We start from the raw sequence: 14,004 nt of genomic DNA, 5'->3' as shown, positions 1-14,004 counted from the left end.
TAACACAGTACCAGCAACAAGTAAAGATTTCAGCCACTAACACCATTGAATGACCCCATACCAACCCCACCCCAAGGTGTTTTTCCTTCCAGTGCACTCAGGGACACAGCATCTTAAATAAGCTAGCCTTCAGCAGCTTCAGTGCTTTAGAAACCTCTGCCAGATCCAAATCCAAATCAATCTTTAATGGTCCAGTGGTGCCAGGAAATTAGCAGCTGCGTAACAAGGTCCTGTGTTGTGTTTTGGCTACAGGCAATGCGTTCCTTGCTGAAATCAGGCGATACAGAGAAGATCGTTTTCTTTGCTGGCGTCTCTCGGCAGAAGGAGCTCTATGTGATGGCAGCCAATTACCTTCAGTCTCTGGACTGGAGGAAAGACCCAGAGATCATGAAGACCATCATCAGCTTCTACACGAAAGGTCGTGCTCTAGATCTGCTCGCTGGATTCTACGAGGCCTGTGCACAGGTACATAGTGTGCTGTAATTTTTTTTATTATTTGCACATTATTTGAATGTTTTAAACAGATTTTTAAATACTGTTTTTAACATTCAGATGTATCGATTTTACAAATATTTAGCAGGCTAGAGATGCACAATTGTTTCCTTGTGCATTCAGATAAAAATCTGCAAGACCGCTTCTTAATCTGATTAAACCCTGACCCAGTCTGCCTCCGATCTATTCTAAGCGCCTCCAATGGGACAAACTGTTTCATATAACATTGTAAAAGCATCTCAGGCAGTAGAGTCTACAACACTTAATGTAAAAACAATTACGTATGTACATTTAAAATACTAAAACAATGACATAGGAACAAAAAACTTCTCTCAATTAGTACTGGTCATGAGCACCAAAAGGTGCTGGTCATGTGGTCCAAAAGGAAGTAATACATTTTCTACTTAAAGCTGTTATAAGGGAAAAAAAATTTAATGTAAAAAATATTCTGCTTTTTTTGGATCACAGGTTTGTCATTTTAGCAGTAAAGTTTACCTATAACCAAAGGTAGCCATGACAGTATGATGTCAAATCAGTGGGTTGGGAAAGAGGGGAGTCGCAAAACTTGACCATGTTTTTTTTTGTTATTTCAACAGTTTTTGTACTCTTTATTTTATATGTTATTTAGGTCAGTTTGATAAATACAAAACATTGGTGATGTTCTTGATAACCAGCTATCCTTCTTGGCTTATATTGCTAACCTGATCTGATCATGCCGTTTGTTCCTCTACATCAGCGTTTTCCAAAATTTTTTGCACCACGGACCAGTTTCATATAAGATATAATTTCACGGATCGGCGGGGAAGGGAGGATTAAATAATACTGCTCACAAACCATGTAAAATAAGCTTTTTTCGCTGCAACAAGCCGCTTCTCCCACCTAGGGGTGACAATAAGACAACAACACCCGAAATAGAAGCAGTGAAAACTGCTTTTCTAGTGATCTCTAATTATTCATTCTTTCTGTGTGGCCTGGTAATAAATAGCCCACGGACTGGTACCGGCCCGTGGCCCGGTGATTGGGAACCACTGCTCTACATCATTATAAATATTCAATCATTTTTCTCTACTGAAGCTACTTGGATTCCTGTCCAGTGTCTCGTCATTTTGAGGGTGGATTACTGCAACTGGTGGATCTTTCCATGTTCACCATCAGACCTTTAAAATGCAGTCGTACACCTGGTTTTTAATCAACACTAACGCTGTCACATCCCCCCAATGCTGCATTCTTTTCACTGGCTTTATTTAGAAGCCAATGATGCTTGCCTACACAGCCAAAAAATGGACCAGCCCGACCTTAGAGAACTTATCAAGCCTTTTTTTTTTTTTAACCATGCACCATTTTAGGCTCAGGTCTGGCTTTTCTTGATCCAACCATTTGAACTCTTGGTGTCTTTACAAGACGAGTAGATCTTCATTACCTCCTTACTGAGGACTTTAATTCACTTCAGGAAACTAACCCTGCACTGCTAGAACCAGAAGAAACTTATGTCACATCACACAAATAGTGCGCACTGGAACAAAGGGTTTTTGGTGGCAGAGATATGCAAGTTCATTACTTAAGTAAAACTACTACTAATCTGATATAAACTAAAATACTCAAGTAAAAGCATATGAGTATTTACTTTAGTAGAAGTATAACAGTACATGCTACTTAATGTGCTTTTAATATGCAGTAGACACAGATTCTTGCTGTGAATGTCATACAGTGTATCACAAAAGTGAGTACACCCCTCACATTTCTGCAAATATTTTATTATATCTTTTCATGGGACAACACTATAGAAATAAAACTTGGATATAACTTAGAGTAGTCAGTGTACAACTTGTATAGCAGTGTAGATTTACTGTCTTCTGAAAATAACTCAACACACAGCCATTAATGTCTAAATGGCTGGCAACATAAGTGAGTACACCCCACAGTGAACATGTCCAAATTGTGCCCAAAGTGTCAATATTTTGTGTGACCACCATTATTATCCAGCACTGCCTTAACCCTCCTGGGCATGGAATTCACCAGAGCTGCACAGGTTGCTACTGGAATCCTCTTCCACTCCTCCATGATGACATCACGGAGCTGGTGGATGTTAGACACCTTGAACTCCTCCACCTTCCACTTGAGGATGCGCCACAGGTGCTCGAAGGGAGGGGATCATGCTCTGTTTCAGAATGTCACAGTACATGTTGGAATTCATGTTTCCCTCAATGAACTGCAGCTCCCCAGTGCCAGCAACACTCATGCAGCCCAAGACCATGATGCTACCACCACCATGCTTGACTGTAGGCAAGATACAGTTGTCTTGGTACTTCTCACCAGGGCGCCGCCACACATGCTGGACACCATCTGAGCCAAACAAGTTTATCTTGGTCTCGTCAGACCACAGGGCATTCCAGTAATCCATGTTCTTGGACTGCTTGTCTTCAGCAAACTGTTTGCGGGCTTTCTTGTGCGTCAGCTTCCTTCTGGGATGACGACCATGCAGACTGAGTTGATGCAGTGTGCGGCGTATGGTCTGAGCACTGACTTCAACCCACGTCTTCAACCTCTGCAGCAATGCTGGCAGCACTCATGTGTCTATTTTTTAAAGCCAACCTCTGGATATGACGCCAAACACGTGGACTCAACTTTTTTTGTCGACCCTGGCAAAGCCTGTTCCGAGTGGAACCTGTCCTGGAAAACCGCTGTATGACCTTGGCCACCATGCTGTAGCTCAGTTTCAGGGTGTTAGCAATCTTCTTATAGCCCAGGCCATCTTTGTGGAGAGCAACAATTATATTTCTCACATCCTCAGAGAGTTCTTTGCCATGAGGTGCCATGTTGAATATCCAGTGGCCAGTATGAGAGAATTGTACCCAAAACACCAAATTTAACAGCCCTGCTCCCCATTTACACCTGGGACCTTGACACATGACACCAGGGAGGGACAAAGACACATTTGGGCACAATTTGGACATGTTCACTGTGGGGTGTACTCACTTATGTTGCCAGCGTGAGGGGTGTACTCACTTTTGTGATACACTGTATATATGACAACATGGCATTACAAAAACAAACAAACAAATATGCAGTAGCAAAAAGGAAAATTTTAAAAAAGGATGTCTTTAATTGAGGGCAATCGGTACAGATTCATGACAGTGAGGGTATAGAATCTTTGTAGCATAACTGCATGAATCATCTGCATTGAGGACGTAGCTTCAGGAAATTATGTATGATGAATCATTTTTAACAGAACATTGCCAGTTCAGTGTAGAATGGACAGAGTGGACAATAACTCAAGGGACATTCGAAAAACACAGATTCCAATTTGCGCTTCATTAGGTGCCTGATTAGATTTGCCTAAATAAGAAAGAAAAGTAAATTGATAAGGGTGGATCGGTGGGTAGCACTGTCGCCTCACAGCAAGAAGGTCCTGGGTTTGATCCCCAGGCGGGGTGGTCTGGGTCCTTTCTGTGCGGAGTTTGCATGTTCTCCCCATGTCTGTGTGCGTTTCCTCCGGGAGCTCCGATTTTCTCCCACAGTCCAAAAACATGCAGCCAGGTTAATTGGAGACACTCAGTTGCCCTACAGGTGAATGGGTGTGTGTATGTGTGTGTGGGTATGTGTGTCTGCCCTGCGATGGACTGGCGCCCCGTCCAGGGTGCCTTGTGCCCATTGAAAAGCTGGGATAGACTCCAGCACCCCCCACGACCCTAATTGGATAAGCGGTTAAGAAAGTGAGTGAATAAATAGATAAAACTGATAAATACATCGATAGTCAATCATTTGTTTTCTATGTACAGTGCTGGCCAAAAGTATTGGCACCCCTGCAATTCTGTCAGATAATACTCAATTTCTTCCAGAAAATGATTGCAATTACAAATGCTTTGATATTAAAATGTTCATTTAATTTGTCTTCAATGGAAAACCACAAAAAGAATTGTCAAAAAGCCAAATTGGATATAATTCCACACCAAACATAAAAAAGGGGGTGGACAAAAGTATTGGCACCCTTTGAAAAATCATGTGATGCTTCTCTAATTTGTGTAATTAACAGCACCTGTTACTTACCTCTGGCACATAACAGGTGGTGGCAATAACTAAATCACACTTGCAGCCAGTTAAAATGGATTAAAGTTGACTCAACCTCTGTCCTGTGTCCTTGTGTGTACCACATTGAGCATGGAGAAAAGAAAGAAGACCAAAGAACTGTCTGAGGACTTGAGAAGCAAAATTGTGAGGAAGCATGGGCAATCTCAAGGCTACAAGTCCATCTCCAAAGACCTGAATGTTCCTGTGTCTACCGTGCGCAGTGTCATCAAGAAGTTTAAAGCCGATGGCACTGTGGCTAACCTCCCTAGATGTGGACGGAAAAGAAAAATTGACGAGAGATTTCAACGAAAGATTGTGCGGATGGTGGATAAAGAACCTCGACTAACATCCAAACAAGTTCAAGCTGCCCTGCAGTCCGAGGGTACAACAGTGTCAACCCGTACTATCCGTCGGCGTCTGAATGAAAAGGGACTATGGTAGGATACCCAGGAAGACCCCACTTCTGACCCAGAGACATAAAAAAGCCAGGCTGGAGTTTGCCAAAACTTACCTGAGAAAGCCAAAAACGTTTTGGAAGAATGTTCTCTGGTCAGATGAGACAAAAGTAGAGCTTTTTGGGAAAAGGCATCAACATAGAGTTTACAGGAAAAAAAACGAGGCCTTCAAAGAAAAGAACACGGTCCCTACAGTCAAACATGGCGGAGGTTCCCTGATGTTTTGGGGTTGCTTTGCTGCCTCTGGCACTGGACTGCTTGACCGTGTGCATGGCATTATGAAGTCTGAAGACTACCAACAAATTTTGCAGCATAATGTAGGGCCCAGTGTGAGAAAGCTGGGTCTCCCTCAGAGGTCATGGGTCTTCCAGCAGGACAATGACCCAAAACACACTTCAAAAAGCACTAGAAAATGGTTTGAGAGAAAGCACTGGAGACTTCTAAAGTGGCCAGCAATGAGTCCAGACCTGAATCCCATAGAACACCTGTGGAGAGATCTCAAAATGGCAGTTTGGAGAAGGCACCCTTCAAATCTCAGGGACCTGGAGCAGTTTGCCAAAGAAGAATGGTCTAAAATTCCAGCAGGGCATTGTAAGACACTCCTTGATGGTTACCGGAAGTGGTTGTTCGCAGTTATTTTGTCTAAAGGTTGTGCTACCAAGTATTAGGCTGAGGGTGCCAATACTTTTGTCCGGCCCATTTTTGGAGTTTTGTGTAAAATGATAATTGATTTGACTTTTTTTTCATTCTCTTTTGTGTTTTTTCATTGCAAGCAAAATAAATGAAGATATTAATACCAAAGCATTTGTGATTGCAATCATTTTCTGGAAGAAATTGAGTATTATCTGACAGAATTGCAGGGGTGCCAATACTTTTGGCCAGCACTGTAAAAGAGTGACACAAAGCCACAATTTAAGTGGAAGTGGTAAGTAATGTACAACTTCTACAGCTGAGATTAGGCATGACACCATTCAGCAACAAATCCTAGTGATTGTCGCTGGCAGATCCAATAGACCATTGGTGGTTATTGGTAATTTGGTGTGTAGAAAATAACATAAAATCCTGAAAAGTAACATGTAAAAGAAACAGAAATTACAGTGAAATTGCAGGATTATTTACCAGACTTGGCCACAAGCATTTTAGGTCAGTGGCTGACCATCATAGGCCCTGCCCTCATGACAAGCCATAAGTAACATCGGCAACTTGGCACATGCTGTGGTAGGGTAACAGTGTTTGAGCCATTGGGAGGTGTCTGAACTATTTTGAAATTCTGCATGTCCACATCTTAATGTCATCGACATTTGATATAATTTTGCTCAGTTTTATAAAAGTGTATAAAACCTAATTCTGTATTTGGTAAACCGTTCAGACAGGCACATCCAGATCATGTTCCAGCATTTAATTATTGTTTCTACTGTGAAGAGCATCACAATTCCATACCAATGCTAGCCAGTTGATTCTGGATGTATTCCTACTGTCTGTATGCAGGTGGAGATTGATGATTATCAGGACTATGAAAAAGCTTTCGGTGCTCTCACTGAGGCCTGCAAGTGTCTAACTAAAGCAAAGAGCTGCCATGGAAACGAGACGGACGAACGACTTGCACAGCTCACACAGCGACTTGCACTTATGCGGAGATTCATACAAGCACGCAGGTAACACACACACAAAGCTTACATATAACATACAAACACATGTAATACACAAATACATTGCACACACACAGTCGATACCCAAACCTGATCGATATCCACTTCCTGACTGTAAACAAGTTGCATACCAGTTATGCAAAACCTAATAATGTGATGCTAATGTGCATAAGATAGTTAAACAAATCAGAATCAAATAAAAGTTTGTCATATACAAACTTTGATCATTCGCTTCTTGTTGGTGTGCATTTTTAACCATGGTATCATTAAACCCCTCGTCACTTCTCACGTGTGTTTTTGTGACAAAATGTAATTTGGGAGACCAGGTAGACTCGTCTGAGATTTCTCCTAGTGATAGATTGTGTAGTGTGAAACCCCCTATCACCGATCAGTCGTGTAGTGTGAAAACCACAACGACTGAAAAGACTCCCGATTACAAGAGATTAAGTTGTGTAGTGTGAACTGTACAGCGATCTGAACAACTTGAATGTCATGTAGTGTTAACTTGGCATTAGCAACACTAATGCTATTAGTGTTGCCAACTGCAGCCTTGAAGCAAGCGTAGATAGTATTTAACTTTTTTGTCAGAGACTCGTCAGCATTCACCATTATGGAAGGTGGACTTTTATAATCTGTATTTTTTTCTCAGTCCTTGCTACGGAGCCCCTTAGGGGTCACTAAGGAAAAAAAATGTGAAGACAAAATCTGTGCCCTCAGTTTAGTAAACCGTACCCTCAGTTTAGTAATCCGTACCCTCAGTTTAGTAAACCGTACCCTTGGTTTAGTAAACCGTACCCTCGTTTTAGTAATCCGTACCCTCGGTTTAGTAAACCGTACCCTCAGTTTAGTAATCCGTACCCTCGGTTTAGTAAACCGTACCCTCGGTTTAGTAAACCGTACCCTCGGTTTAGTAATCCGTACCCTCGGTTTAGTAATCCGTACCCTCGGTTTAGTAATCCGTACCCACGGTTTAGTAATCCGTACCCTCGGTTTAGTAAACCGTAAACTCGGTTTAGTAATCCGTACCCTCAGTTTAGTAAACCGTACCCTCGGTTTAGTAATCCGTACCCTCGGTTTAGTAAACCGTACGCATGAATTTGTAAACTGTACTGTAGTTTTTACGAATTACTAAACCGTGGGTACGGTTTACTAAACCGAGGGTACGGATTACTAAACTGAGGGTACGGTTTACTAAACCGAGGGTACGGATTACTTAACCGTGGGTACGGATTACTAAACCGTCGGTACGGATTACTAAACCGAGGGTACGAATTACTAAACCGTGGGAACGGATTTTGCTCTTCACATATTTTTTTCCTTAGTGACCCCTAAGGGTTCTAGGACCACTCTGCTGAAGCTGTGATTCTATTTTCCTCCCGTAGCGTCACTTTGCCTTCTTAATTGCCCTGCGTACCCCTTAGGATGCAGCCTTGTACTCTGTAGGAGTATGAAGCTTTGTGTGGGTACGTTACAAAGAATTTTACATCTACCGAACATTGAAAATCACGTCACAGATCGTGAAATGAGCCGTTCCCCTTTGTAATATTCAATTTGCTGTGAAATTCAAAATATAAGGTTTGTGCTTGGTGATTTAGCATTTTTTATTCACATATTGTATGAAGTATGAGGCCCCATATGCAGTATGAGGCGGTCCTAGCTATTATACGGTAATTAAGTAAGTGTAACAGACTTTTCTGTGGTGTAGTGTGCTGACAATGTTTGATGTATGTGTTTATGTATTGAGTGCATTTTGTCCCTTGGGGATTCCATAGTCAAACAAAACTCAACAACATGTCCAAGATGTCAAGTGTAAAGCAGCTAAAAACACTACTCAGTTAACTGAGGTTGGAAAACTTCCAACCGATTATGTGGACACAGAGAGGCATTCAATTTATGAGTGTTATTTAATGACTGCTGTAAAATGTGGCTTTTTTCTTAAAAAAAAAAAAACCGTGAAATCTGTGAATTTTAAAAAACACGGTCTGTAAAATTCCCCCTGAATGTAGTAGGGCCCAATTCATGTGATGTATTTTTTAAGTAAAATATAAAAAACCTAATAATAATTTACATTTTTAAATAAAACTGAAATCTGTAATTTGTTAATTCACTTGAACCTTTATTTAACATACATAATAAAATTATAAAATGATGCCTGCAACACAAAAAGCTGGGTGGCATGGTGGCTAAGTGGGTAGCACTGTCGCCTCACAGCAAGAAGGTCCTGGGTTTGATCCCTAGGTGGGGCGGTCCGGGTCCTGCAAGATATGCAAGTGAGGTGAACTGGAGATACAAAATTGTCCAGGACTGTGTTTGATACAACCTTGTGAACTGATGAACCTTGTGTAATGAGTAACTACTGTTCCTGTCATGAATGTAACCAAAGTGTAAAACATGACGTTAAAATCCTAATAAACAAACAAACAAACAAAAAGCTGGGACAGAGGTATTTTAACATTTACTGATCATCTTACTTATTTCAGTAGCATGTAATAAACATCAGATATTTATTTATGTGGTAAGATAAAAGCAAAGTGTATTTTGGCATGGGCTTGAAATATTTGTAGAATAGTTGACTTGGTGAGGCCTTGGAGTGTCTGACAAACATTTTATTATTAAAATGTTATTATTATTTCATTTGTTTAATATTGTTTAAATTGCTTTGTAATAGAAAACAAAGCAAAATTATATCAAAACTTTTTTATATTTCCAAGGCCAATGTACATGTACAACCTCAAATCAGAAAAAGTTGGGACAGTATGGAAAGTATGGCAGGTGACTGTGTGTGTGCAAGCATGTATTTGGTGGGAGTGTGAATACTTAGCTCAGGCAGCTGACTGTGTGAAAGTATACAGTTTGTGGCATCAAATTATTTTGGTCATGCAGGTGACTGTGTCATTAAGCTGTTCATAAACATTTCCAGGAGGGGCAATGACTAATGTGTTTTTTGCTTTCTATTCTCCATGTGAGGAACATTAAAACAACATTTTTATGACCTTTTGTCTTTTTATCTTTACTCAGTATGTCAATAATTCAAGTGTGTGTGTGTGTGTGTGTGTGTGTGTGTGCATGTGTGTGTGTAGTATTTATGAACAGGATCCAGCAGCCGCTTTGACTGAATGTGAGTCTCTTTTGGATGAGAGTGATCTGGATCCTGCAGTGCGAGTGGGCGATGTTTTTGGCTTCATCATTGAGCATCACTGTCAGAATGGCAGCTATCAGAAGGTCAGTCTGAAAAACACCAACAAATATAACAATGTGTAGAATAAAATACTGCAGGATAACAGAGCCACTAAGAGAGAGCTAAAAATTGACTTGAGCAGGTTGTAAAGTACGTTGTTTGTTTCCATCATACTGGGATCACATTAATAAAGACCTTTAATCATTATTTATGTCACCTATGGCAAACCTTATAAACTCACTGTTCACATGTAAATACATGTGTAATAAGTCAAAAGCCGGAGAAATGGTTTTCTATATAAGCCACACACCCAGAAAAGTTGGGATGTTGTGTAAAATGCAGTAAAAAGAAGAAATTGTGATTTTTTATTAATCTTTATTTAACTAACAAATGTACAAAGAAAAGATGTTTAATGTTATCACAGATCCATTTTATAGTTTTTTTTATATATATAAACAAATTTGGAATGTGTTGCCTGCAGCATACTCAAAATAGTTGAGAAAAGGCAAAATCAGAGTAGAAAGTTTATTCCACGATAAGCAGGTAAATTGTAATGGCTGAGGGCTTTATAATTGGGTATAAATGGAGGATCCATCAAAGGCTTAGTCTTTACAAGCACAGATTGGTCTGGAACTTTGTTACACAAAGAGAAAGCCATACATCAATTCTATGCAACATACATCAATGCTTCTGAGTTCTCTGGGCCCAAGCTCATCTTTGATGGACCGAAAAAAAAAATATGTGCTGTTAAGTCCACATTACAGCTTGTTTTTGGGGAAAAAAAACAGACATCTCAGCACCAGAGACGAAAAGGTCCATCCAGACTGTTATCAGCAAAAGGTGCAAAAGCCAGCATCTATCATGGTATGGGGTGCATCAGTGCCCACAGCATAGGTGACATGCATATATGTGAAGATACTATTGAGACAGTGTATATTGGGATTTCTGTAAGAAGTCCATAAGTATTTCGACACGACAATGCCAGGCCTTATTCTGCACATTCTATAAGAAAGTGGATTCGTAGACACAGTGTGCGCCACGTTGAATAGCCTGCAGTATAGATCTCTCTATTGATAATGTATGGTGTATCATGAAGATGAAAATCAGACAACAGCGACTGCTGAGCTTAGAACTTTTTTCATGTGCATTTTTATATAGTCTTTCACAAAACTCTTGATTTTCTAGTAGCAAAGAAAGATTGACAGCTAACAAGAATAATTTTAAAATTGTACATGAGGTTCATGTATGTTGTGTTGAATGTTGCAGGCATGGGCAAAGCTGGAGGAACTACGGCGTGTGTATCCGTCAGTAAACGTGAGCGCATATGTAAATCAGCGCAGTCTGGAGAATTTGCAGAATGCCATCGGTATGCGACTCATACAAACTGATGCGACACCCTTCAACAGCCACCATCACACACACACCAAACACACACTCACACACAGCAATGAAGAGGATGAGGAGGAGATAGAGGAGGATGAACATATCATCGACTGACAAATCGTAGCTACAGATGAATGAGTATGTGTGTGTGTATGATCTGGTTGCCTTAAATAAGACCACACTCACAGAGCAACAACAAAACCAAAAAAATGGCAGTCAGGCTGACCTCAGCCAGCAGCATTGTATCATAATCTTCTGTGAAGTTTTTGAGCTCTATCAAGCATCTCAAAATGCCAGATATAGGCACACCACTTCAGCAAGGCGTCTATAATGCACCTTGGACCACGAAGCTTACATCTAGCTGCATGCTGAATGCTAACACCTCTATGCAAATCTCTACCAAAAAAGCAATATAATATATGTCATTTCAGACAATATGAACCCAATATATTTCATGCTTTGTCTGGTCAACTTTTATTTCTTAATGTCCATTTCTGCCTGCAAGATTCCAAAAAAAGTTGCGCGATACCACTTTGTAATGTTGCCATTCCTTATCACAGCACTCCTTATGGCAACGAGGATACCAAACTATGAAGTGTTTCAAGTGTTATTGTCCCATCCTTTTTGCAGACATGCCTTAATGTGTGCAGTAGTACAGTTTTAAGTACAGTGTTGTCATTTTCATTTCAAAATTCTCCACACATTCTCTATTGGGGACAGGTCAGAACTGCAGGCAGGCCAGTCCAGTACCCGTACCCTCTTCTTCTGCAGCCATGCCTTTGTAATGTGTGCAGCATTGTCTTGTTGAAAAATGCATGGACGTCCCTGGTAAAAAAATGTCATCTTAAGGGCAGCATATGTTGCTCTATAATCTTAATTTACTTTTCTGCATTAATGCTGCCATCACAGAAGTGTAAATGACCTTTGCCAAGGGCACTGACACAGCCCCATACCATGACAGACCCTGGCTTTTGGATTTGTTGCTGATAACAATCTGGATGGTCCTTGGTCTGGAGCACACAGTGTCCATTTCTTCCAAACAAGATCAGAAATACTGATTCACCCCATGCATTCAAGACCATTAAACCTGATGCTGCTTCTGGATATGATTTACTTCTTCTTTTTTGCCCAGTTTGCTCAGTAAAGTTTTAAGTGGTATTTGTGAATGTAACTCTGTATTGTAGTGCTTGTAGTAATTTGCCAATGTTATCTTTTGCCCATGTGGTTATATCAGCTATTGATGAATGACGGCTCTTGATGCAGTGCTGTCTGATGGATCAAAGATCACTGGTGTTCAGCTTAGGCTTGCACCTATTCCCTTTCACACACTGAAATTCCTCCAGATTTCTCAAATTGTTTAATGATATCATGCACTGTAGAGGGAGAAATATGTAAATCCCATCCAGACATTGTTTTTAAACATTTCAATAAATTTATTTAGTATTTGTTCACAAACTGGAGATTATCTGCCCATCTTTGCTCCTCAAATACTTTTGTGAATACTGCTTTTGTTCCAAATGATTGTAATTGAAATCACCATTAGTTTTTTTTAGCCCTAAATTGCCCCCGTCCCAACTATTTTGGAATATGTTGCAAGGCTAAAATGCAGGAATGGATGTATATTAACAAATGAAATGAAGTTGACCAGACAAAACATAAAATATCTTGGGTTCATACTATCTGCAATGGAATAAAGGTCAACGTAAACGTAAGAAACTCAGTTTTTCCTTCCAGACCCAACATTTTCTGATTTGTATTTATAATTGCCATCACAAATTTTAATAGTCACATTAATACATACCTGTAATTTGTCCAGCAGGCTACACCACCTTGTCAAAATTTGTTCATTGATGTGGTTTATGGCACAAATAGTTGATTGACATTGACTGATTTTGTTCTTTTTGTATGTCTTTGTAAATTCAAAGGGTCGGCAGTCTGTAGCCCTGCTTTCTACAGTGATTAGTGTGTTGTTGCCTTTAGGAATGGATAGTTTAACTACTGACTGAACATACATAAACACTGTGGTTAAAACATTTGTATTTTAATATAAATAACAATGTAATATTTTCTATATTTTGTAAACATTTTGTATTCAATTACAACAGCCGGAAACAAATTCCTTGTGTGTGTAAACATACTTGGCGAATAAAGCTGATTCTGATTCTGATTCTGATGAACCGCTGTATAGAATTGTATTGTAATAAATTATTTTTCACTTTAATAACAATGTCTGGTTTTGAGTGCACAAGTAATAAATACTGTATTAATGTCAAATATCAGATCCTTTCTCATATTAATCTAGAATTTAAATCCAGTATCAGCACTGATAAACACACATCATTCAGCCATCACCAGGTTATGCCAAATGCCCTTCCTGATGCAGACCTCCTATTTATTTGGGCCTACGGGTGCACTGATATGTCTTTCCCAGTGGCTAGTTTCACATATTGCTATGCACTTTTTGTGTTTGTGAAAGAAGGTTAGATGTTAAGTCACATCTAGGCTGGAGAGATATTATTTTTTCTCGCTTAATATTTACCATATACTGGCCAGCAACACACTTTTCTTTTAATCCTGTCATCTTTACTTTAATAGGTCTAAAAATTTGTCTGTATTTACTGTAGGTCTATGTATTTATAACACTGGTTTTATCTGCACTGTGTATATTGTATTGTTTGCACTTGTGTTTGGTGTTGCTCCCTGGTCCTGAAGAAACATTGTTTCATTTCATTATGTACTTGTATTTAGCTGAAATGACAGTGAAGCCACTTGAATCTTG

General features: G+C 39.8%; 1 protein-coding gene across 2 annotated transcripts in view; it reads left to right on the top strand.

Annotated features, from left to right (window-relative positions):
- The window catches only part of ift140 (intraflagellar transport 140 homolog (Chlamydomonas)), a 113,322-nt gene extending 99,930 nt beyond the window's left edge, over positions 1–13,392 (top strand). For both annotated transcript variants that reach the window (XM_062991098.1, XM_062991099.1), the window contains 4 exons: positions 253–465; positions 6,504–6,670; positions 9,745–9,886; positions 11,109–13,392. In XM_062991098.1, coding sequence (XP_062847168.1) covers positions 253–465; positions 6,504–6,670; positions 9,745–9,886; positions 11,109–11,339 — 753 coding nt within the window. In that variant the 3' untranslated portion in view covers positions 11,340–13,392. The remainder of the gene's footprint in view (positions 1–252; positions 466–6,503; positions 6,671–9,744; positions 9,887–11,108) is intronic.
- The last annotated feature ends 612 nt before the right edge of the window (positions 13,393–14,004 follow it).

Source organism: Trichomycterus rosablanca, chromosome 3, assembly GCF_030014385.1.
Source record: "Trichomycterus rosablanca isolate fTriRos1 chromosome 3, fTriRos1.hap1, whole genome shotgun sequence".
Classification (NCBI taxonomy): domain Eukaryota; kingdom Metazoa; phylum Chordata; class Actinopteri; order Siluriformes; family Trichomycteridae; genus Trichomycterus; species Trichomycterus rosablanca.
This window is presented reverse-complemented; position numbering and strand designations above follow the sequence as displayed.